The sequence below is a fragment of the Ylistrum balloti genome, unplaced genomic scaffold, assembly GCF_031769215.1.
Source record: "Ylistrum balloti isolate Yb309-2 unplaced genomic scaffold, AGI_CSIRO_Ybal_v1 Utg370448, whole genome shotgun sequence".
Classification (NCBI taxonomy): domain Eukaryota; kingdom Metazoa; phylum Mollusca; class Bivalvia; order Pectinida; family Pectinidae; genus Ylistrum; species Ylistrum balloti.
Window position 1 is genome coordinate 1,909,790 of NW_026782298.1, and position 27,724 is coordinate 1,937,513.

Here is a 27,724-nt window from a genome sequence, read left to right on the forward strand (position 1 = left end):
AAAGACCTCTAGATTAGACCACGCCCACTGGAGGTCTGGAGGGCTTGGGATAAGTATTGTTACACATTGAAAAAATTCATGTGAGCCAATTACTTATGTTCTATTCACAGCATTTAACTAAAGAAAAGAGGATCGGAAAGGGAATTGCAAGAGCTTCATTTTGATGTAAGATTCTTCATCATTATAGTATAAATAAATAAGAAATTCTAAGTTGAAGCCATTTGCTATGCAGTGTTTATAGGTCTACAATAAACTATTATCAGTATATCTCCAGTGGGCGGGGCTTAACTGACCATGGTGACATCACTAATCCTATGCATGAAACGTTTTATTATTGGTTTTGAGTTAGGATTATGGTTTATAATTACATGTACCTTAATTTTTCCTCTCTTTATTTTAATTGTTGCTATATATTGATGACAAGTCTCAAATATGTTGTATCTGTGTTTGTAAGCAATGATCTAAAGGGCAAGTAAGCTTCTGCTGTCCTGGGTCATCCGTCCAGCTAACTAAGAGTTTTTCCACTTTATTGTTTGACCATCTTCTTTCCTTGATTTAAAAGAAAGTTGTCAAATATATTTAACTGGAAACATCATAAGAAAGTCTCCATTCAACATTGTACAGATGAGGGGGCTGACTACTAAGGGACAGAACCCATATGGAGTAATTTGTCATATTGCTTTAAGCATCTACTGTGGAACATATGAACAGATGTAGTGCTGTTGTTCATAAAGACCCAGGTGAGCGATACAGGCCCTCTGGGCATCTTGTATTTATATTGCAATGCCAATAGGACTGATAGCTCAGCGATAGAATTGAAAGCGTATGAAGGTAGTGGAGTTGTTATGTTTATTAGTCTATCTAAATTTTGCTCTTATGTGGATAACAGTAATGACAATATCATCTTGATAAAGCTAGCAAGATCATTATCTAATGATGGCATTAGTACTTATTTATTTCTTGTTACTTTCCTCCAATCAACAGCACTTTCTATGAGAAATGTGATAATGATCTTCTCGCTTCATTTGAAGACAGATTTCTATGTATAGAGGTATTGGGAAAGTATTTGTCTTTGGTGATTTAAATAGTCAGATAACCAGTAATGATGATTTTATCCAAGACGACACTGTTGGTTATGATGCTGCCAACTTTTTGTCAAATACATCAAGATATGTTCCTGATGTTAATAACACTAAACGTATCATATGGATATCAGTTCTTGACTGTTATGTATTTTGGAATGGCCATTCACGTGCACTATTGACCTCTGTGATAATTCTGGTTGCTGTAACATGTCATGCTTCCGCTAAGAATAAAAATTAGTGATTTAAACCAAGGATACCAGTACACATGCACAAGAGGTCGGTTCCAATTTTTTTTACGATCATCTAGAACTGTCATTTGCAACCATATACAGGGGGATTTTATGATTGAATTAAAAATAGCATTTTTGTGGATTTACTTAATTAACTGTATGCTTTAATATGAATGGCAATAATATCTTCTGAACTTTCATGGTTGCTTTAGAAGCCATAGAGGAAGTTTACAATAGCCTGTTGCATTCTGGGATCAAAAGATCATCAGGTCAAATTCTCGAATGGCCGCCATGCTTGTTAACGATAAGAATGGCTTCATGTAACTTACAAGAAATATTATGGGACTATAAGAATTTTGTTAGCATGCAGTGGCCTTCACTTATATTTAACAGCACAGACACCAATGGAGATATTGTTAAGTAAACCGTATGTAATGTCAGGCCCTTTATCTGTGCGTAGACAATCTTTGATGGCTCCCAAGCCAAATCAGTTCGGTAATTGCAATTTTTAAAATTTTGAAAAACATCAATAAAATAAAGGATTGTCTGTGTATAATTAATTTGCAGACTTTATTAAATGTTTCAAAGGCAATCTTGATAAATTGCCTTCCGTTGTCTCTCATATCAAAAAGCTTTGGTCAACATAATGGTTACCACATCATGGACTAATTAAACAAAATTGCTAAAAACCAGCCCTGCAGCTTATACTCGGGTGCAGTTTATTGCCTAGAAAACATAGTAATTCTCGTAATTCACATTGTAATTTAGATGAGCAAGCTTTCCTCAATCATTTTCATGGATAATCATCCAGATTTACGAGAAAACAAAATGGTTTGGAATTTTTGAATGCTTACATAGATGGAAATGTACCTGACTCTATATTTCCAAGAATTAGATATAAATATAAACTTTATTTATTTTACAACAATTGCGAAACAAGTTATGTCAACTTATACTAATCACTCTTGTTGGCCCGGATGTAAGCGCGCGAGGGGTCTTATTGTTGGAGGAAACCGGAGTACCTGTGGAAAACCCATGTGGTCAGGCAGGTGACCCCTTACCTTTTCACGTCCGAATCGAACCCCGATCGGCTAGATTAGAGGCGAGTACGTTACCACTGCGCCACCCGACCACCCAGTTATAGGATGACATTACTGAAGAAGAAACTGTTACAAATAACATACTTCCAAAGCTGGTGGTTACAACTTACGAATAAATGAATATTTCATTAAGGATAAAGATATACTCCTACCACATCTAGTATTATTATCTAATAATATTTCTAAGTCTGGAAACTATCCAAAATCTTGGTCTGTTGTTAACATAGTACCTGTTTTTAAACAGGGCAATAGAAATGATACAATTAACTATTGTGATATCACATTACTATGTTGTTTAGGAAAAACTTTTACTTCAATTTTGAATTAACAGCTTATTGATATTTGTTCTGCAGATGTTAACTAGTAAAGTGCTATAAGAATATATTGTATTGCTGCTTTATTGATTATTAGAAAACATTTGACTTCCTTAACAGGCAAAACCTATGATATAAACTTATCTCAGAGGGCGAGGCAGGAAAAATATTTAATATTGTACCCATGGTTCTGTTAGCTGAAAACACCTGAGGGTTTACAAAATGTGTTAGATGCTTTGTTGATATATATCAGTGAATTGGGGTTGACTATAAATACAGAAAAAAAGAAAGTGATGGTTTTTACAAACGGGGGTAAATCAAGGAAAGTGATAAATGGAATTATAACAGATGCAAATCAGAAAATATCAGTGAGTTTAATTACGTAGGTGTTTTGTTAAATTTCAAAGGAACATTCAGGAAAACCCGGAAAAAAAATTGCAGTACAAAGAAAAAAGGCGCTTTTTTTACTGTAATCAATGTGTGCAAGCAAAATGATTTTAATGTTGAAACACAACTTCATGTCTTTGATACATATGTTGCTAGTATTTTGAATTATAGTTGTGAGGTCTGGGGAATACACGAAGCGTTCAATATCGAAAAATTACATTTAAGTTTTTGTTAAAAATTATTACGGGGCTAAGAAGAGCTGTACTTGTAGGGCCTCTCTTGTTGATACAACAGCCAGTAAAGCTATGGAGAAAATAGTCATATACTTATTCGGATCCTTTCCCAAGCAGAGAGAAACTACAAATAAATATTTGTAGCAGTAGTAGTAAGTGAAAAAAGGCACCCCCCTTACCCAATTAGAAAGCAAAAACCGTAGCACAGATTCTTATCGGTAAGTCCTTTTCTAGGTGTGGCATTCTTAACTCGAACCAGGGTCCAGATTTTGAATCCAAGCCGTTTCAAGAAAATTTGTAAAATCTTAGGGATGAGAAATACTAGGACCTCTCTGTATCGCCCCAGATGTGACTGGTTGGTGGAAAGGTTTAATTGTACCTTAATTGGGATACTAAGTACTGACCAATCTGATTTGGACCTCCATTTGCCTGTGGTAACTATTGTTAGGGAACATGTTAAACAATAGCTGAGAGAACAGAAGTTTTGATATAATTCTAAAATCCATGGGTTTTCATTAGGGGTGATGATAATGTTTTGCTTTATACCGCGAGATATAGGAGAGATGAGATTCAAAATTTTGAAATATTGGAAGGGGCCTTTTCTGATTGAAGCAACATTGTCAGATATTAATTATATCCTTTGTAGGTCTGGGAGCAGGAATCAACAGGCTGTACACTTTAATGGATTGAAACTTTACTTATGATGAAAGAATAGAGGCGACAGTGTCTTAGGATTACCTCCCTTTGGATGAGAAAGAGGAGGAGGCACTTGGGGGTCGAATGGAAGCACAGGTTCCTGATCGGGACAAGACTTGGGAACCAGCATGTGATGATGTCTGGGAGGAACTCTTAGAGGACACTCTGGCTCTTTTGCATGACAGTGTAGATAGCGATACGAGGTGGACTATATAGACAAACATGAACCCATAGAGATAGGTGAACCCAAGGATGAATTGTGGGTATGCCCAGTATCACGACTTGGACGTCAACATAGACGGTCGCAGAAGTTGATGCGTTGTGGGACCTATGATCTCACTTAGAGTTTATTATTTAGGTTAATGTTGTTATAATGTGATTCTATTCTACTAGTGTAATTACTTTTTATGAAAGTAATGATTTTTTTTGTTTCAACTTTTCATATGTACCTACATCGCTGGCACACCAACCCGTGGAGGGAGTCACAGAATGACTCATGTGAACCTGATGTGGCATCTGCCTGTGGAAAAGAGAATTTCCAGCTGGTGGAAGACATTTTCAACTGAAAACTAATTAAGAGAAGTGACAGTTTGTGACTTTCCTCCACAACAATTGATGTGGAAGTTCTGTTTTCCTCGGGATGCAACTGTATTGGAGAAATCCCCAATGTTGTGCCTCAGCTGAACATTGAACTCTGTTATCAACATTTCCTTAGGTCTACGTGGACCAGGCAGGTGACCTTGAGGGTTTTGCACTACACTATAGCTGAAAATTTGTGTGAATGACTTTCAGCATTGTAGGTGTTAGTTTGGACTTATTGTTAGTCAGATGTATTACTTAGGTTGTAACATCTTTAATTTTACTTCTATTGTAGGTAAGTGTTAACCACAGAGTCAAGTTCGAATTACAGGCACTACGTTCAGGGGAAAGTGGTCATTATTGGCCATAGATTTATTGATAGGCAGGGCTAATAAAGGGAGACAGGGAGGGAATGTTCTTTAGTAATTTTGGCTTAGAGTTGGTACAGGTTAATTGGGAAGTTGGTGGGGAGAGTACAGGATGTGGTAGACTTAGTGGACATGTTGATTGGGGAAGGGTTTAGGCCAGGGCTGGTTGTATTTCATGTGGAACGGGGAGGGTGTGCAATGATTTGGACTCAAAGGGAGAATGATTTGGACTCCAGGGGGGTATGATTGGGAATGATTTATTGGGATATTCCACATTGTCCTCGATATATTGGGTAGATCGGGGAGTTTTACATCCAATGGCGGACAAAGCTCCATACCTTCTGCCTGGTGGTGTTCAAGGGCTGTCAGGCCAGCCCTAACCTAGCCCAGGCCTTTGAGATGAAGGATCAAGGACAGGAGAATGGGGTTCAATGGCACCTCTTCTTTTTCAAACTGTTCGGTGAAAGGGTCCATAAAATGCTGCGCCTGATTTTTAGGAATTAAAGACTAGGAGTAGGTTTTGAGAGGATATATGAGTAGGAGTAGCGGATAGGAGGTCCAGGAGAAGGCAGGGATTAACATGTATATTGGGGGGGGGGTGTAGGATTAGGAGTAGCAAGTAGGAGGACTAGGAGTAGGTTTAGATGGTGTTTATAGGAGTAGGAGTAGCGGATAGGAGGTCCAGGAGAAGGCAGGGATTAACATGTATATTAGGGGGGGTGTAGGATTAGGAGTAGCAAGTAGGAGGACTAGGAGTAGGTTTAGATGGTGTTTATAGGAGTAGGAGTAGCGGATAGGAGGTCCAGGAGAAGGCAGGGATTAACTAGGACTAGGAGTAGGTTTAGATGGTGTTTATAGGAGTAGGAGTAGCGGATAGGAGGTCTAACAGTAGATGAGGATTAACAGATATATTAAGAGTGGGGTTGGAGGTTTAGCTCGATCAGATGTGTTAGTTGGAAGCTGATGAGTGGAGGTTACCCCAGGTCATCAGCATTGTTTTTTTCCAACACCAACAAAACAGGTGAACTTTGCTATTGCTCCCTGTCAACAATTGTTTTTGTTTTTTTTTTCCAACTCATGTGTTTGGCAGTTGTCATGGTCTAGTTTAGAGTAGAATGAGGTTAATTGATGAAGCAAAAAATGTGATTCTGATCAAGCTGGAACCATTTATTCACCATTTACTATCAATTAGGAAATACATACTCAGATACTTGTTCGATTTTTGTGTAGTGATGGCTTCCCCACTTATTAGTAGTCTAAGGGAGATAACTCACTCGATGCCAGCAGAAGAGTTCATTATTTTTGTTATATTTTTTTACTTCCTTTTTCTATGTATACTTTTTACTATGCGTACTTGTAATTAATGTAGTCGGTAATAGATGAGGTTGGTATTAAGTTAGTAAAGCTTTTGTATATAGACGTCTGTAAATTGCATGTAAGATTTCTGACTGTAAATTTGAGACTTATTCGAGGCAATCAGAAGAAAAATAATCAGTCTTGCCTGTTTTCTTCTAGATGATGTTTGATCCTCCAAGCTGTTCATGGGAGATAACTCACTCGATGCCAGCAGAAGAGTCCGTTATTTTTGTTATATTTTTTTTATTTCCTTGTATAGTTTTTATGATGTGTACTTGTAATTAATGTTGTAGGTAATAGGTGAAGGGGTAGGTATTAAGTAAGTAAAACTGTTGTATATAGATGTCTGTGAATTACAAGTTTCCGGTTCTGACATTGGATTTTAGATTTTTTTCTAAATCGTGTTATATCCTCCTAGCTGATGGTGTTGAGTGTTGCATAGCAGCTGGTATGTGGAAAATTTACTCTTAAAAGGCTATCAAGTTTGTGTAATGTCAGCACATACATTTATACATTTTAGTTGCATGAGTATTGTTTCTTATGTGTATTGCCATCTATCAACAGCTACATGTATTACTGGCAGGCAGTTTGTGATTGATTTTTAATTTAGAAGGATATTTGATAAATCTTTAACAGCATGGTGATAAAACAAAATGTTGACATCCATGTGTAGGATAGTTATGGCGTAACAGATATTTTTCACCTTACAAGAGTACCGTTTATCTTAAGCGATGTAATGTCATTTTGTAATGTTCAACAGAAAATACAATTTTTCTGACTTTTGTGGTAGCAGGGTTATATAGACAGTCGGTGTTCATGTGTAGTATATTTGGATATTTTTGCCTTGATTACCATGTGGGAGTGAGTTGGTGATGTCTGCTGTTGTGAAGTTGAATTTTTACCTGCTGGTGGATTAATTAAGACCAGAAACAGATTATTTTGTAAATTTTTGTGCAAATTGGAGTAATTTCTTTTGCACCTCCTGATCCATAACCTTAAAGAGATGTTTCTTTGAATAACTGAGATTTTATTGTTCAAATAATTGTTACCTGGTGATACTATGTCGTGTCACCTTTGCCCAGTGGGTGAAAATGATATTTTTTTTCAAATATAGAACTTTCTGAGGCGGGAATGTTTGACAATTGGTGTTCATCCTTAATTTTAGTGTACTGAAGAGTTTAAGCAACTAGGCTAAATTTCTGTTATGTTTATCTCTGGTAGTGTTCAAATGGACCCACGTTACCGTTACATGTTTTGTAATGTATTGTTAATATATGTTTGTTAAGTTTAATAAATTGTTGAACTGTGATTCTGTCGTAGTTGTTATTGTCCTTGTCTACAATTTAAGTAAGAGGAATCTGCAAGCAAAAGCGGCAGTTGAAATTATTAACAAAAATCTAAAAATGAGCACCAGAATTCCTTTAAATTCCAATGAAAATTTTGCATGATATCACATACTTGCAGTGGTTTCCCAACGAGTCAGGTGACAGTTTGTGTACACAAAGATAGATGGGGAGAGTTGGTTTGGTACTTTAATATGAATTAAAGTAAAATTTTAATGACACTTGTTTATTGATAAGTTATAAATTGTTATGTTGCATATTACTAGGAAAGATAAGTAATGAATTTATATTCATATTGAAAAAAATATAAATTTTGTTTCGTATAAATATGTTTTGTTACGTTATTACAGGGATATAATGAGAAGCAAAGAGATTAGGTGGTTGTAGTAATTCTTCATACAATAAAACTATTATAGACTCTGTATGAGGTGAATACAAGGACTTATCAACCCTCAGAAAGTAATATTGATTACTCTCCTCAGGTTGATAAACCCTGTATTAACCTCATACAGAGTCTACAACTGTATAATATGTTTCAGTTAAATAAATGTTTAAAGAGGCTGTCCAACAGCCCCTTATAGTTTTATACTTTGTGCTGAAGTTCCAATTTTTAAAATAGCAATATGCAAACGATACCGGTTTGTTACAAGATGGGTAAGAGAGTTCGCTTGATGAGCTGAAAAATTCTGGTGTAAGTATTGATACCAAAAACACTTAAACTATATGGTAGTTGTAAATAGTGGTGTAATATATCAGCCAGATTCAAATCAACAGTAGGGAAAAGATATATTTACATTCTTCAGGATAGACATTTCTGTTACTTTGGATCAGATTCCTAAATTGAATTTTGACAAGATTAGGTAGGTGGTGAATATAACATGCTTTCACTCATTCTTTAAAGCATGGCTGGATTAGAAGACTACTTCGGTTTTCTTGCAAATGGAATTTGATCATAAATCAACTATAGATGTTTTTTTACAATTGTGGTAAGAAATATCCGCATTTGTGTGGATACAACAGCCACAATTTATTTTGGAAGAATGTCTTTAAGACATGGGATAAACAATTTTGAAATTATGAGGCTTGGCAGACAAAGTATTTTAAAAATTCCTCTTTGGTATAACCAAGATATCCAAGTTAACAATGAATTTGTTTTTTCCTGATGAGTTTGTAACAGATACTTTTACATTGAATGACCTAACAAAGATTCTGACAATTTTACCTTCCTTTGTTTTAATGAGATTTTACAAACTTTTTATATCAATGTCAACTTTCTACAATAAGATGAGTTAGTGATATCAATAAAATATGGTGGCTGATTCGGGACATGGTAATATCGCTTCGTTTAAGGGAAAGCGAGATTGCTATATAACGATACCAAGATGCGATATCACGATATCACGATGCGATACCACGATAGCAAGAAGCGATAACACGATAGCGCGATGCGAGACCACGATATCGCATCGTGATATCGTGATATCGCATCGTGATATCGCAATCTCGCTTCCCATTAAACGAAGCGATATTACGATGTCCCGAATCAGCCAACACAATCAAACGTTACTTAAGAAATGTCCAGTTCCAACAGAGAGGCTTTCACTGCCTTTTATACTACTTAATCTTGATTTTTTTTATGCCCCCGACTCGAAAGATTCGGGGCATTTTGTGTTGTGCTGTCTGTTTGTCTGTTGTCTACTATAACCCTGGCTATTACTAATGCACCGTAAGAGTTAGGGCTTCCATATTTGGCATGTGTGACAAGACCTTTCTGTTGGTACAAACGTTTTTCATTATGTGACATTGATAGTGACCTTTGACCTACATTTGAAAAATTGTAACATTGACCATAACTATTGCACCATAAGAAGTATGGCTCTCATATTTGGTGTGTGTGTTCCTTGTGGCAAGTCCTTTCTGGTACCAAAAGGTTTCACTTTGTAATTTTACCTTCGTTGCAACTGGAGGCATGGTCTTTCATAAACACGTCTTTTTTAAGGGGGGGATGCTCTAAGGACATCTACAGGTCATTTATAGTTCCAGCATCAATGTCTACTGGTACTAGAAATAGGAATCTAGAGTTCAACTTTGATAATGAAAAGTGGTCAAAATACAATGTCCATAAACTTCCCTCTACAATAACTAAAGACTCAAAGTTAACATGGTTTCAAATTAGAGTCATTCACCGTATAACCTGTACAAGTGCTTCTCCAGAGACTGGAAACTTTATTGGAATTATTTTAATACCATTTGCATACAATACGAATTCATTTCTTTTCAGGATAGTTTCACAATGATGTACTTCTGTTGACAGTGAGATTTCAATCATTATATAACAATATATAGACAAAACTACACGCCTAAACAACGCTATCTTATTATTATTTCTTAAAATTATTAATATTATTTTTTTTTTTTTTTTTTTTTTTATTTTTAAGTTTTTAAAGATAATTTCATGATCCACAAATACATATATAACAGCCAAAATGAACACATCCAAAAGCAATTTGAGTTAGACAGAAGACAATGGAAGCCTATGTCAGGTGTACAGACTATTAGTGATATAAAGAACAGAAATCTGCTTTAGTATTCTCTTTAAGTACTGTTTTGTAACAATATTTCACCGAATAGGACAGATGGAGTAAATTCTTTTAAATCATTCTCCTCCTGAATTAATTAATTAAAATTGCCCAAATTTGGCCTGAAGCATTCCTAGGTGAAGTGAACAATAATTGAATTTTGAAATTGAATTCTGGGCAGAAGCATGCTTGGGGGAAGTCAATTTTGTATCAATGATGGGTCTCGGCCTCCTGGTGCAAGAGTGGCAAGGACAAATAGGAGAAATAGAGTAAATTCTGAAAACTCTACTCCTCCTGTAGGAAAACTTTTGTCCAAATTTGGTTGAAGGGCCTCCTGGGGTGGGACTGGTGGGGCCCAATTGGGGAAATAAAACCAATTTTTGAAATCTTTCTTCTCTTGTAGGAATAATTGGATTTTGTCCAAATCTGGTCTGAAAGATATTTTGGTGATGGGAAATGATTTTGTATAAACAGTGGGTATCGGCCCCTTGAGACAGAAGGAGTGGAGGCTAATATGGGGAAAAAGTACAAATTCTGTAAAATCCTACTCTTGTAGAAATGATTTAATTTTTTCCAAATTTGGTAGATAGCATTTTTGGATGAAGGGAGATTAATTTTGTATCTTGACGTCTGGGGTCTGGCCCCACCCCCAGGGAATATGTTATATCTTTGAAGCAGTTGAGATTCCACCTCATAACCATATACAATGTATAGCAATGCTGGGCATCAAGAGATAAACGCAATCATGATGTAAGAACTGGCCCTGGTGTGGCTCCGCCCCTCTGTACTTCACTTCTGGTTAATATCTTTGAAACAGTTGAGATCCCAACCCCATAGCCTGATATAGCATTGCTAGGCATCAAGAGATAAACGCAATCATGATGTAAAAGTTGGCCCCGAGGAGTGCCCTAACCCTAAAAACTTCGTTTCTAGGTAATATCTTTGAAAAAAAGGTGAAATCCCCACACCATAGCCATATATAGTATTGCTTGGCATCAAGAGATATACGCATTCATGATGAAGGAATTGACCCCTGGGTGTGGCATACCTCTGGGTCATATTTTTGACAAAGTTGAGATACCAAACCGATAACCAAACTTTTACTGGGCATCTTAAGAGAAAGCATTACCGACTTTGAAATAGTTAACATATAGATGTTACAGGCCTATTGTTCCTCTTCTCTTTGTTGTAGACTACTTGGGGATTGGCATATCCAGAAAGAGGCAGACATTGTTCATCGAAAGGGAAAAATCTGTCAAAGAATTTTGTAATCAAGTACAAATTTATCGATGCAAAGAAAAATGAAAGCAATTTTTGTGTTTTCCATAAAAGTTGTAAAATGTTTCAGCATGAAGGAAATCAGGTTAGGATGCAATCTGATCGCCATCTGTTTGTTTGTCTGTCTGTCTGTCTGTCTGTCTGTCTGTCTGTCGTTCGTAAAGATTTTGATGTTTGTTTTCATATAGCTTGGCACAGTAATCATTATCAATAAGTCTATCTCGCAGGATGTTGTTCGAGAGTTTTTTCCCAATATTCTGTTTTGGATTGAATTCTTCTCTTGTGCATCCGAAATAAAAGTTTATGGGACATACTGTGTCTTTCTTTTTTTCTAAAGGTTTCCATCAAAATCCGCCAATATTTGACAGAGTTGTGGGACTTAGGAAAAATAAGTTCTTAGAATGGATCACGTGCATTGTGCTCGGCTATAGGTAGTGCTTATTTCATACTAGATGTTCATTTCTGAATGTAACTGATTTCAATGAATTCTTTTCTACAAGTGATCAACTAGTCAGCTAATAATCAATTCTCATTAGTTTTTATTTCAATAAGGTAACTGTAACATTGTGCATTTGGGCGGAGATGACGATTCGAGGAATACGGATGTTTCTACATCAGATAGCCCCTTATAATTTTACAGGAAGAATTTTGATAAAGTCCGTGTTAAGATAGAAGGCATTTTCAAATTGACAAATGGTTTAAAACCTAAACGATACGATGATAAGGATCGGAAACGCAGGTACATTATTACCAATGAAAACGCATATTAAATACTTTATCAAAATATAGATACCAAATAACCAATATTTCAACACAACATAGTGTGTGACAGCTCTCTGATTGTTAGCATGTAGACCAGAAACAAGTACTTCCCTTGTGTATCTAAATTTTGCATGGCCGACGTATCGTTATATTACTGAATGAAATAGTCCTAAGTTGACCAGGCATTTTTTTTTCAGTCCATACAGAAATAGGATGTTTAAATGGCACTATGTTACAGGGCAAGAAATAATTACTTACCATAAGTATTGGCGCAAAATGGCGATGTTATAATATAATTTAAGTGTGTTCCTATCGTTTAAGCTCTATCTGTACAAACAGTACATACTCTGAAAGAAACTAATACCGGATCAATTTGTAAGCCGCAGGGAATTCCGGTTACACTAAAATAGAGTTATCTCCCCTACTCTGTGTTTATAGTGTCGGCTCCCGAAACCCGTGAATTGACTCAAGCATGCAATGTAAAACTGCTTAACAGTCGTATTTCGTCAAAAAAATGCGGTTTTGTCAGAACTTAAACCAAGATACGTACAGATGTTTTTAAAACGGTTCCGTGAAAGGGATGAAAAAGAAAATTTAGTGAGAAGCACGGCCTTGAGAATCGTGTGACAGGTCTGATTGTAGTATCATCTGGACCGTTAAAACAACAGGAGAGGGACTTTTAATTAATGATAATAGCACAACTAGTTAATTTGCCATCAAGAACTGTAAGAAGAAGGAACACCTGTTAACAGGGAACGATTACTTCGTTTTTGTCAGACAAAACTTCATTGAACAGTAGCAAATAATTGGTCAGAACTCTTATATCTCTCGATGGGAACATAAATACTGATAAGTATATTTCCAGCCTGGATGAAAAATAAGGTTTGTTGTTGCGACACATTTTGGAATTACACCTTGGATTATACAAGAAGACAACACCCAGTATCCCGTGTCGAGGAGAGATAACGAAAGGAAAACTATACATAGTATTTGAACTCTTCCTCCGGCATCAAAATGTCCAGAACTTGATGTCATTAAAAATGTGTGGAAAACTACTAAAAAGAACCCCGACTTTTGAAAAGTTTGGAAGAGGTACAAAACAGAGCAGGTTTTTGTGCTTTCAGCTGAAACAACGATGACGTCGCCGAAATGCGCCAATACTTGTGCCCAATGTATTGACGCAAATCTAGAGAGAAAAAAACCTGTTTAGTAACTGACAACCGCTGTAATTGCTGACAAATCTCGCAAGAATATGAGAGGGGTCGATGAGACATTTATCCTGTTAAGTTTTTTATAATATAAATAAGAAAACTGTAAAAGTTTGGCAAAAGTTAGCTTTCAATATCTTACAAAGAATGTTGCTTAATGCTTATATCTGATACCAACAAAATACTAACGGACAGACAGTAACATCTTGTCTAAGGTTTTATCAGGAAGTATCACAGCCACGGACAGGCCAGTAACATCTTGTCTAAGGTTTTATCAGGAAGTATCACAGCCACGGACAGGCCAGTAACATCTTGTCTAAGGTTTTATCAGAAAGTATCACAGCCACGGACAGGCCAGTAACATCTTGTCTAAGGTTTTATCAGGAAGTATCACAGCCACGGACAGGCCAGTAACATCTTGTCTAAGGTTTTATCAGGAAGTGTCACAGCCACGGACAGGCCAGTAACATCTTGTCTAAGGTTTTATCAGGAAGTGTCACAGCCACGGACAGACCAGTAACATCTTGTCTAAGGTTTTACATCAGGAAGTATTACAGCAAAGGATGAGACAGGGCAGTCTAAGGTTTTCTCTCTCTCTCTCTCTCTCTCTCTCTCTCTCTCTCTCTCTCTCTCTCTCTCTCTCTCTCTCTCTCTCTCTCTCTCTCTCTCTCTCTCTCTCTCTCTCTCTCTCTCTCTCCCTCTCGATCTTTCTCGCTCCCCCCCCCCCTCTCTCTCTCTCTCTCTCTCTCTCTCTCTCTCTCTCTCTCTCTCTCTCTCTCTCTCTCTCTCTCTCTCTCTCTCTCTCTCTCTCTCTCTCTCTCTCTCTCTCTCTCTCTCTCTCTCTCTGTGTGTGTTTTGTGTGTGTGTGTGTATGTGTGTGTGTTTCACAATAACTCTAAGGAGATGTGTTTAGAATAATAATAATAAATTCTTTACTGATAGAGGATAAATGACTTAAGTACATGTTAAAACAAAGTTATTTACAGCCATGTCCCCAATTCATTCATTCATTTATTCATTCATTCGTTCGTTCAGGGTGTATCGTTAATCCATCAATGTATTCATAGATAAATAAAAATATCTTTTTCGTTACATTAGATCATTCATCGAGTCATTTGTTGTCATCGTAATGAATTAATAAAGAACGTATGAACAGTGTCTTGTACGATTTTCGATAAAATGTTTTAATTAATATCGTATCATAAAATGTTGTTTGCACTGATTTTTAAAATAATCCAATGATACACATTTTTTATTGGACCTAGAAATAAATTCCAAATATCAACAGCAGAGAAGCTAAATAGCATTTAAAATTGCTCAGTCTGTAAGCTGGAATCATAACATTTCCATGACAACGGACCTTGTATGGTAATTTGACAGACTGGAAGATTGTATAAATAAATCTGACGTATTGATGAGCTAGACTGTTTGTCATTTTGTACAATAAGACCGTTGTCATACATTTTACTATGAGAGATAGCCAATTCATTTCACGATATATATCTTTGGACGGAGTAAGCTTTAGTTTATGCAAAAATATTATCGCAACTCTTTTCATTACTTTATTAATTCTGTTAACATGTTTTACTGCATCACCACCTTATTAACAAATAGAAGTTTAGCATCTTTGTATAAATATTTATCTAATCTCCCTTGTAAACATATTTTGACCGCAATATTAGAGCACATTTTGTCTACGTGTAATTTCCAAATAAGATTTTTATCAACAAGTCTTTAAATTCTTTGGAATGTTACATGGGAAATAGTGCAACCATCCTATGTTAACATCAATTAGTTTTCTTTCGCTAATCGTTGTCGAGAGTCAATCCTCGTACACGTAGTTTTGTCGAGGTTTATAGGGACTAAATGGTTAAATTTCGTTATTTTTCGTATGCGTTTGATTTCGGGCAAGCATTGTAATACTTAAAATTGGACTTTTCACAAAATTTTAACACTCTCTGAGAGAAATTCCTAAAGATTACCAGCTTCGAACCGACGCTAGTCGACACTCGCTCTTATGTTTACCACCCATCGCTGTTTTGATCGGAAATAGCGGAGTTCAACACGTGACCTTTCGGAGCCTCGTTTTAACTCGCCGTTTTGATATAATTTTTTACTGTGTATAATTACGTAATTAGCCAAAACTTAATTTGCCAGGCATGTTTCAATTCTCACATTTAAATTAATCTGAATCTAAATTTAAATGCGCAAAGACACTGTTTACACTTTCCGAACAATGATAATATGAATTAGTGTTGGGTCGCTCCTATTTAATTTAATTTTTTGACGCTGTTTATACAATAGTTAGGCAAACTTAAAGATATTATAATCAACAGGAAGTACACAATTTTAGACAAGTATTTAAATGTTATAATTTTTATATCGGTTACTAAATGAATATCTAAACCATATAATCCCTTTAAAATCATGCTATCATGATGTTATAATGCTCAAAGACATTCTGGGGACACCCTATAGAAATAGCAACGATATGGTAGTGTGTATCATTCCTCAACCCGACTTAATATTTCCTGATTATAGAATAAATCTATGTCAGTATTTAATCCGATAAGCTATCTTTGTGAACGCCGTGGGCGCGCGGATATCAAAGTAAAGTCCTCACATAAATGAGACGTATAAATGTCCCCATTTACAATGTAAAAGTAGTCACGAGGAAAGGGTGGACGAAAATATGCGAGCACTGTTGTGATTGTAAAAAAGTTTGTGAGGCCATTCAATAAAGTATTTCCCTAAGTATATCGTGCAATTCCAATGTAGTTTCAGAGACCATAATTGCGCCAATGTCTTCAGAACTTGGCAAAAATCGGGAAAATGTATTGTGGTATCTTTTTACAAATGGACGTTGAATCCAAACGCGTTCTTTTTATATTTTTCATGTTTGCCTTGTGGCAATAACCCTAAATATGATTAGAGATTTCTACATGTTTGATCTTGAATGTTGGAATATTCAGGTTATGACATTTCTTGTCAGGTCGGCGAAAAACTCAGACTCTGACTGTTAGGAAGATAACACATCGTTCACGTGTAGTGTGTGTCATCGTGGTGTCCATCCCTACTGCAGACAGCGATATTTGTCACTGAAAGGGTTATTGGTAATTTTATGCATGGACCTGGTCCACCGACGTGCGGAAATTCCTATTGTGACCTAGGAATTGAGTCGGGTCTGGAAAAACCCCTCTTGTGACTTCGGAATTGAGTCGGGGTCTGGAAAAACCCCTCTTGTGACTTCGGAATTGAGTCGGGGTCTGGAAAATACCCTCTTGTGACTTCGGAATTGAGTCGGGGTCTGGAAAAACCCTTTTGTGACTTCGGAACTGAGACAAAACGTTTGCAAAAATCCCTGTTGTGACTTAGGATTTGAGACAACATGTCTGAAATAGCCCCTGTTGTGTCAGGAATTGAAACATCACGTCTGAAATAACCTCTGTTGTGTCTTAGGAATTGAGTCAGTGCGTCTGAAATAGTCCCTGTTGTGACTTAGGAATTGAGTCAGTACGTCTGAAATAGATCTTGTTGTGACTTAGGAATTGAGTCAGTACGTCTGAAATAGCCCCTGTTGTGACTTAGGAATTGAGTCAGTACGTCTGAAATAGCCCCTGTTGTGACTCAGGAATTGAGACATCACGTCTGAAATAACCCCTGTTGTGACATAGGAATTGAGACATCACGTCTGAAATAGCCCCTGTTGTGACTTAGGAATTGAGTCAGTACGTCTGAAATAGCCCCTGTTGTGACTTAGGAATTGAGGCATCAAGTCTGAAATAGCTCCTGTAGTGACTAAGGAATTGAAGTTCACGTCTGAAATAGCCCCTGTTGTGACTTAGGAATTGAGTCAGTACGTCTGAAATAGCCCCAGTTGTGTCTCAGGAATTGAGACATCACGTCTGAAATAGCCCCTGTTGTGACTTAGGAATTGAGACATCACGTCTGAAATAACCCCTGTTGTGACATAGGAATTGAGACATCACGTCTGAAATAGCCCCTGTTGTGACTTAGGAATTGAGACATCACGTCTGAAATAGCCCCTGTTGTGACTTAGGAATTGAGGCATCACGTCTGAAATAGCCCCTGTTGTGACTAATGAATTGAGTCAGTATGTCTGAAATAGTTCCTGTCGTGACTAAGGAATTGAGTCAGTATGTCTGAAATAGCCCCTGTTGTGTCTCAGGAATTGAGACATCACGTCTGAAATAGCCCCTGTTGTGACTTAGGAATTGAGACATCGCGTCTGAAATAGCTCCTGTTGTAACTTCGGAATTGAGACATAACGTCTGAAATAGCCCCTGTTGTGACTTAGGAATTGAGACATCATGTCTGAAATAGCCCTTGTTGTGACTTCGGAATTGAGACATCACGTCTGAAATAGCCCCTGTTGTGTCTCAGGAATTGAGACATCACGTCTGAAATAGCCCCTGTTGTGTCTCAGGAACTGAGACATCACGTCTGAAATAGCCCCTGTTGTGTCTCAGGAATTGAGACATCATGTCTAAAATAGCCCCTGTTGTGTCTCAGGAATTGAGACATCACGTCTGAAATAGCCCCTGTTGTGACTAAGGAATTGAGACATCACGTCTGAAATAGCCCCTGTTGTGTCTCAGGAACTGAGACATCACGTCTGAAATAGTCCCGATCGAGTGATTATTTATTTCCATCATTTGACATTACCTTTACGACAAATTGACAATGTTTAGAAATCCGAAGATATAAAAAAAATGTGATCGCACCAAGATGGATATTGATTTTTGCATCCCGATGATATTGTAATGCATTGTAATGCTTGTTTGAACACATCAGATCCTCGCTTCAAAGAAACTTTGAACTTTAGTCGTTTCTCGAATTTCGATTAGAAAGGAAACTGTCTATGGCCCTTAATAGTGAATTTCATTTCAGTAAGCATTACCATAAAGGGAGACAACTCTACGTCTCATCCGTAATGGCTTTTGGGACTGTAGGGAGGGCCGTTTTTTTTAATCTTTTGTTTTTTTTGGGGGGGAGGGCTATAAAGATAGGTGCAGGTATTGTTTTTGGATACTAAGGTTATGGTTATCATTACTGAAATGAAATTGAGAGTTTTTATTCAAGTAAAACCAATTTTCATGATGTAATACTTACCGGCATAACTTTATGGAGTTATGGTAAGTATTACCCCCCCCCCCCCCCACCCCCCCCCAAAAAAAAAAAAAAAAAAAGTCCCGGGCAGTTTATGGTAGATATTTGTGACGCCATATTACAACCATTGTTGCCGTAGTCAATTAAATGTACCTGGCATACGACGACTCAATCTGGTTATGCTGCGATAATTGTTTTCACCACATTTAAACTGTATCATTGTGCCAATTTTATTTCAACGCTATTATTCCGAAATTCATATTGAAACATTCTGTTCCTGTCACATGTCTTTGTGATACGGATTCGACCAGGAACAAACACGGATGTACTGTTGTGTTGATATTGTCTCGTATACAAGTTTAAATGCCGAGTCATTGCTTTATTTAAAATATTTATTAAGAAACACGAAACAGTGGGTCGCTGTTACATCATCATTAATTAAAAATCAGTCTGTTCTTTATAAAGCATACATGTTTATTGCATTCTCATGTCAATGTCACGTGATCACAAACAACCAGTAGCGTCACCAGTTGCTATAGAAACCTGACGTCCTCTCACGTCCCCGCTTCATGGAGAGCGTTTCCGCTCGGCCGATATCCTCAACATCACGCCTTCCACCTCTGTTGTTTTTCCCACCGTATCTACAATAAAAATGAGATTTATCATGATCGTAAAACATTCGTCCATTGACGATTACTATAACAACATAGACCATGACAGCAATGAACAGATGTCTCATTTTAACAATTCAAAGTCTTCCCATCGAAAACCAATGTCTTTACAGGAAGAACGCAAAACCTAGAACATAACGCAAAATACACATGAAAAGATGTCAAATTTGACTTCGATCTTTTGATACAGTGACCCTGAACAGTCATTTGAGTACTGGTGTTATTCTGACAAAGATCCGGAGCTTTAAAATTGATGACATCTATTTTAGGAAGTGACCTTCACAGTTGACCTTTTAACCCCTAACTCAATCCCACCCTATATATCTTAATAATATTAAATTGCATCAAGTTTCAACATAATCAGTCACGCTATCACAAGTTACCATCTGGAAACCAAAATATGCCAATAAAAGTCTGTTTTTAGTAACAGTGGCCTTGGCAGTTTTGTTTTATCCAAAGCTCAATCCGACTCTATGTTACTTCATAAGCTAACATTGCATGAAGATTCAACCACATCTATCGATCCTTTTTAAAGTTATGACCTTGAAATCAAAATTTGACGAAAATATGAATTTTTAGCAACATTGACCTTTGCTGTTAACGGACGGACAGACAGACGGAGATAAACACGATGGATCTCTCCGTTTTCACCGTTAGGGGATATAAAGTACTACATTCACGATATTCTTACTACATATCAAATTCTTCGGTGACGTCATATTGATGTTATTGCAATCCGTGTAATTGATGTTATTGCAATGATTACAGGGTAGTTATGTAATGGATGTCTTTACTGATAACAGGGTAGTGTGTAATTACTGATAACAGGGTAGTTATGTAATGGGTGTTATAACACTGATAACAAGATAGTTATGTAATGGGTGTTATTATACTGATAACAGGGTTGTTAAATAAAGGTGTTATCATTCTGATAACAGGGTTGTTATGTAAAGGTGTTATTACACTGATAACAGGGTAGTTATGTAATGGGTGTTACACTGATAACGGGTTGTGATATGATAATTGTTTTTATTATAGACGATGATGATGATGATGATGATGATGATGATGATGATGAAGATGATGATGATGATGATGATAATGATGATGAGGATGATACTCACCCTTGGTCAAATAATCTTGAAAAGATATCGTCTATAAAGGTTCCTTTTGATACATCTGTAACAAAGATATCATAGTTAGGTAAACCACAGAGATAGTGTAGTTAGGTATGACACAAAGATAATGTAGTTACGTATGACACAGATATAGTGTAGTTAGGTATGACACAGATATAGTGTAGTTAGGTATGACACAGAGATAGAGTAGTTAGGTATGACACAGAGATAGTGTAGTTAGGTATGACATAGAGATAGTGTAGTTAGGTATGACACAGTGATAGTGTAGTTTGGTATGACACAGATATAGTGTAGTTAGGTATGACACAGAGATAGTGTAGTTAGGTATGACACAGGGATAGTGTAGTTAGGTATAACACAGAGATAGTGTAGTTAGGTATGACACTGGGATAGTGTAGTTAGGTATGACACAGAGATAGTGTAGTTAGGTATGACACAGAGATAGTGTAGTTAGGTATGACACAGAGATAGTGTAGTTAGGTATGACACAGAGATAGTGTAGTTAGGTATGACACAGAGATAGTGTAGTTAGGTATGACACAGAGATAGAGTAGTTAGGTATGACACAGAGATAGTGTAGTTAGGTATGACACAGAGATAGTGTAGTTAGGTATGACACAGAGATAGTGTAGTTAGGTATGACACAGAGATAGTGTAGTTAGGTATGACACAGAGAGAGTGTAGTTAAGTATGACACAGAGATAGTGTAGTTAGGTATGACACAGAGATAGTGTAGTTAGGTATGACACAGAGATAGTGTAGTTAGGTATGACACAGAGATAGTGTAGTTAGGTATGACACAGAGATAGTGTAGTTAGGTATGACACAGAGATAGTGTAGTTAGGTATGACACAGAGATAGTGTAGTTAGGTATGACACAGAGATAGTGTAGTTAGGTATGACACAGAGATAGTGTAGTTAGGTATAACACAGAGATAGTGTAGTTAGGTATGACACAGAGATAGTGTAGTTAGGTATGACACAGAGATAGTGTAGTTAGGTATGACACAGAGATAGTGTAGTTAGGTATGACACAGAGATAGTGTAGTTAGGTATGACACAGAGATAGTGTAGTTAGGTATGACACAGAGATAGTGTAGTTAGGTATGACACAGAGATAGTGTAGTTAGGTATGACACAGGGATAGTGTAGTTAGGTATGACACAGGGATAGTGTAGTTAGGTATGACACAGGGATAGTGTAGTTAGGTATGACACAGAGATAGTGTAGTTAGGTATGACACAGAGAGAGTGTAGTTAGGTATGACACAGAGATAGTGTAGTTAGGTATGACACAGAGATAGTGTAGTTAGGTATGACACAGAGATAGTGTAGTTAGGTATGACACAGAGATAGTGTAGTTAGGTATGACACAGAGATAGTGTAGTTAGGTATGACACAGAGATAGTGTAGTTAGGTATGACACAGAGATAGTGTAGTTAGGTATGACACAGAGATAGTGTAGTTAGGTATAACACAGAGATAGTGTAGTTAGGTATGACACAGAGATAGTGTAGTTAAGTATGACACAGAGATAGTGTAGTTAGGTATGACACAGAGAGAGTGTAGTTAGGTATGACACAGATATAGTGTAGATAAGTATGACACAGAGATAGTGTAGTTAGGTATGACACAGAGATAGTGTAGTTAGGTATGACACAGAGATAGTGTAGTTAGGTATGACACAGAGATAGTGTAGTTTGGTATAACACAGATATAGTGTAGTTAGGTATGACACAGAGATAGTGTAGTTAAGTATGATTGCTATCAGAGCACATATATACTTTCTTTTGTATGAGGTAGAGTCTGTGATACAGAGAAACTGGATGTCTAGGTCTACTACTATAAAAATGTTTTATGTTAACAACAAATGAGTGATTTCTGACAAATTTTCTAATCAATAAAACAAGCCGGCGACGCCTTACTTTCAAATTATTGTGCTTTAAAACGCTTGGTGTCTTCAGATCTCTTTTATCTCATTTGATCACACAAATACATTTAATAGCATGACATATAAAGCGAGATTTACAACATTAAGGTTACGTTTTTAGTCTGAAATCATGTGGTCAAACTACCCGACTTTTTCGTCGTCGGTAGTATTACAGGTCCATGCAAACATTAGAATTTCAGTACGATATCTATAAACAGCCACAAGACTTTAAGAATTTCCGTAAGTTCTCCATAAACAGTCATAAGACTTTAAGAATTTCTGTTAGTGCTCTATAAACAGTCGTAAGACCATAAACCAATTACAAATATTTACACCGTAAACACAATGATACATTTAAAAGTTATATATATATATTTTTAATTAGCTGTAGTTATTTCCTAGGGACCTTTTTTTTCAAAAAATGAAAATAAATAATCAATACGCTTGCTGCCTGAAGGGTGTAAGGCATGTCTGCAAATAAGGAAAAAACTGCCATTTTGGTGGTCACCATGTCCCTGACCACAACTAATCGATGAATACACATGTAAAGGATTATTGTGATTCTGGAAATTCTCAAACAAAAACAGCAAAGACCGTCATTATTTCGAAGGATTGCCCAACAAAAATGGTAATTAATTTCTGTCCCATGAAACTATAGAAAGTCGTTTTGTTACGTGTTTAACGCCATTGTTTATATAATATATTGGTCTTTGTTAAACTGTACACAAAAATTGGTATCAAATTATATACCATTGAGACGTCAGTGTAATTACAGCAATTAAAATCTGGATTACAATCGTTTTATCATTTCCTTTATTCAAGAAACGATAATTACCCTCATACCAGTGTTTCAGTGACATATTAGGATTGGCAAATTGTAATATCTTTACATTTTCAAAGAAAGTCAAAAGTAATATTTCTATTGAAAGTCGTTATACTGCGACAAATGATAAGACATTTCTTTCCCATAAATGGCACCACAAATGAAAATTTCGATCATGTGATACTATACCGTTGTAGACCCCCCTCAGCCCCCTTCTGCTGTCAAGCTTATCGCTACGTACCGAGAGAGTTCAACGAAGGGCGGTAACTCTTGGAGATATAAATATTTTTTCGACTGATGTACCCCTAATTACAAACCATAAATATAGTTTGATAAAATTTCGGATTGAATTTAATCTTTGTTTGATAGTTCAGCATCCATTCTATTTTATCCGTGTATCATTATTTAAGAAGAAAAATAACGATGTTTGAACTAATATACGGTATACCTAAGTACTACACTGGTGCGTGTTTAGTTAGCATGACACTCTCATGTTTTACGCATGAGTGGCGATACGGGTACGTAACTTAAATGTCTTGTATCTATGAACTTCGTATCACATGTACGTGTTCATCCGCATGAAGGGGCTGAAGGGCTTAGAATCTGATACGATTTGGAATCAAAAAGGCGTTATTAGTGTATATTAAGGCGCCATCTAGTGGGACAAGTAGCACGCGCTCGTGTCTGAGTACGGAGTAGGGTATAACTAGCGGAAAACTGTGGGAAAAGAATAACTAACGCTTCAGCAGATCCACAGCGGCAAGGCTTGTAAAGAAAACAATTATCAAAGAATGAAAAATACAACTTCAACACACAGCCACCCCACTTTGGCGCGTATTCGCACGAGACGAGCCCCGCTTCTGTATCGACCGTTCGTCATCACATTGGAGATGTGATGGTTATACTTACTTTTCCGAAACAAATACAGATATAAAACAAACCGAATCGTTAATTTACGGGAAACAAACGAAAATATGGTCTATTTAATAGTCTGGTGAAGGAATCGTCTCGCCAACGGCTCCAACAAACGGAGACCGCCGTCATCACTATTAAGAAGTGCCGGTGGAAGTTAATCAGTGTTTCTGCGTACCTGTGTGTAGTACTAGAATCGATCGAAACCCAAGTCTTGTTTTTTTATATGTCGTGTAAGTAGATTGAGTTGGTTAATTTAGTTTTCACCTTCTACTTTATACTATGTATCTCCAGCCTACGCTTCAAACGTGGTCACGCACCGCTCTGTATCAGGGTCACAGCGCGCGATTCCAATTGATGCGCGTGCTGTCCTACACACATCAAAGTGCGAGTGCGGAGTGTGATATGTAACGTCCCTATATCTCTTAGTGTCTGTCGACAAGTAAAACGATAACAATGTAAACATATACTTTAATATAACGACGTTCATTACTGATATGATCAACCTGTGACGCACACATATACTCATGCCTTACACTTCACACAGACTCCGAGCCGACACTCGAACACAATAGAAATTTATTTCTGAAAGGTCCCGCGGAATCACTCAACGTTTCGTTTGAAGTCCCGTGAAACGTTCTTACTTCGAATAACCGGTCCATGTAGTGATATGAGTAATTAATTTCACCACTAGCCATGTTGATTTCATTAACTAGATGGTATATTAAGTAAAATTTTCAAATCCAATCATTTTTCGGCTAATTACGGTTGTCAGTCGTCAAGTGCTTCTAATAGATCGACGAAGGGGGTTTTGAATAGGAAAATAATGAAAAATTGCCCAATATGATATATTTGTCGATTCGTCTCTTCATTAGAACTGGGTTACAGATTCACCTGTATCTTATTGGAGTTTTGGCAAAAAATTCAAATGTGTCCTGCCTTTATATAATTATCTATATTGAGCAAAACTCAAAAACAGTTACTCGAAAGCAAAACTCAAAAACAGTTACTCGAAAGCAAAACTCAAAAACAGTTACTCGAAAGCAAAGCTCAAAAACAGTTACTCGAAAGCAAAACTCAAAAACAGTTACTCGAAAGCAAAATTTAAGCCATCACCACACAATAAGACACAGCTGGGTTGCTCAATCTATTAATATTTGTGTCTCGACAAAGGAGTGACAGAACAGAGAAGACATCGTCTAAAGGGTTTCTACAATAATCGACAGGAGATGGGGTTGGGGGTGAATGTTGACAGGAGGGGGGTCAATTTATGCGGTATATTTCGGGGTTTTATAAGTCCAACACAAATAGTTGTTTTGTTATTTATACGCGAAAATAATGCCAGTACATGATTTAACAGAAATTTTAATGTATAATAAACATGTTTACTGATTCTGCAGTCTTTAAATTTTGCATTGAACCCAACACTGAACTATACAGATAACTCCACAATCCCACATTTTAAAATTTCACCAACAGCTAATAGTTAACTGAACTTTGTCAACCAATTGAGCTAGATGTTCAAGTTTCCGTTCAGTTCGGTATTGAGCTCTGTTTCAAGTTTTCCAAACCTAGAATATATTTTGATCAATGTTTGATTATCCCAGTAATCGTTTAGGATTTTCATGAACAGTTACATTGACATCGTGAATTATTTGTGCTCGGTTTAAGCTTTCCGTTCAGCCCTACATGGTGCGTAATTTCCCTCTAATACGATATAGAGAATCGTCAACATGTGACATCTGATCGTGTGTAATTCTTGTCTTCCTGTGTTCATTTGCTCTGATAATTACCGTAAATACCAATATTCAATCCTGTTATGATCAGGTAATTACCAACAAAGTACGGTAACATCGATAATTATATAGAACCGTGCAGTGTCAGGGAAAGGACATGTACTACTTGTAGACATCAGTATATAAAAGCCGACCACTTCCTCTTTCTCCGGACACTGGACAGAACCGAATGACCCATGGGATGCGTTCATGACGGAAGACGGTGATTATCTAAATATCATATCGACATCCGGGTTACTGTACAGGAGACGTTTCCAATTGACTGGGCATGGCTTGCCACTAAATATAGACTTCTTTGTCCGTAACACTTGGCAGTGTTTGAAAACCGAAAAAGTTCACGCTCTCTCGACATGTCACATGGCCTGGAGACGTCATTAGTGGGGATAGCGTGTACGCTCCATGGGTCGTCAGACCACTCCACGGCCGCCAGGGGGCAGAGCGATAGGTCTACACTATTTCATTCTAGATGCAGGCTATCGTAGCACGGTGTTAGTATCTGTATACGGTCATAGTGGTCGTGTACGCCAGAGGTAGGAGATAGATATACACTTAATTAATAGTAAATGTATTACACAGCTTACCAATTATCGACTACTTCAGCCCATATATCATTGTCAGAGTCACGAACATGTTTGTTGATAATGATAGATGTTGTGACGCCAAGGCTTGTGACTTCCTAGTCCTTCAGACGCTTATCCTAACGAGAGGCGTGTGTCGCACAGTTGACGGGTTTCTTGCAAAAGTTGCTATGGTGATGGCGGGCTTCGCTTTACTACGTCACAGAAACGTCTACCGTCGGGACAAAGTGACATGAACAGTTTGGTCTCATCAGATACGAACAGTGTGACTACACACAGAGGCTTATATTTGAAGTCTGATTTATAAAGCGAGCCTAGCGAAACTTTGACGAGGTGGAAAATGGTGACGAATTTCAAAAATCATTTATATGTATCAAACTGAAACGAATTTAAGATGAGAGTTGTATCCCTTGATGTATAAATAAAACAAATGATGAAGAAATGGACATTACCGCGTCAAAGTCATGTCTATAGCATAGAAGAAATATATGAAGGACGAAATCATAAAAATGATCGAGTTTTTGGTTGACAATATCTTCGTTGAGTTTGGTACTAAGATCTTCCAACAGACTATTGACATACCTATGGGAGCCAACTGCACACCTCCGCTGGCTGACTTTGTTTTGTTTTCATGCAAAGCTGAATTTTTTGAAGAGCTTATTAAAATAGGTCACACAGACCTTGCTAAGTCGTTTAATTTAACCTTTAGATATATTGAAGACGTCTTGTCTTTAACTAACAATGAATTTATTGACAACGCCCATCGTATATATCCACCAGAACTGGAAATCAAAGATACTACAGACTTTACCATATCAGCTGCTTATCTCGATCTTTTTATACAACGAAACCAACATAGACAGCTTTCCATCAAGCTGTATGATAAACGTGATAATTTCAATTTCCCTATTGTGAATTTTCCATTTCTGGATAGCAATATCCCGTCATCACCAACCTATGGTATTTACATGTTACATGTGCAAGAAGTCTTCAACTGACTGACAAACTCGTAACACAAGGCTTCAAAAGATTCAAGTTGATGAACATTATTGGGAAATTTTATGGTCGCCATAGTAATCTCATTGATAAATATTCTATTTTTTTGTGCGACATGAAGCTTGACTTATTTGATGTTCGTTAGTTTACCTGTTGGTTCCGTTGTTATATATCTGTTTCTCATTTAAGAACGTGGCATTACTGAGATTAAACAAGGTTTAAATGGCTGGTG

General features: G+C 37.0%; 1 protein-coding gene across 1 annotated transcript in view; it reads right to left on the minus strand.

The window, feature by feature from the left end:
- Nucleotides 1-19,171: 19,171 nt before the first annotated feature.
- The window catches only part of LOC132554862 (uncharacterized), a 50,201-nt gene continuing 41,648 nt past the window's right edge, over nt 19,172-27,724 (minus strand). The window contains exons 4-5 of the mRNA XM_060219184.1: nt 20,444-20,498; nt 19,172-19,289 (exon numbers count right to left, since the gene is read on the minus strand). Of these exons, the coding sequence (XP_060075167.1) occupies nt 19,172-19,289; nt 20,444-20,498 (173 nt within the window). The remainder of the gene's footprint in view (nt 19,290-20,443; nt 20,499-27,724) is intronic.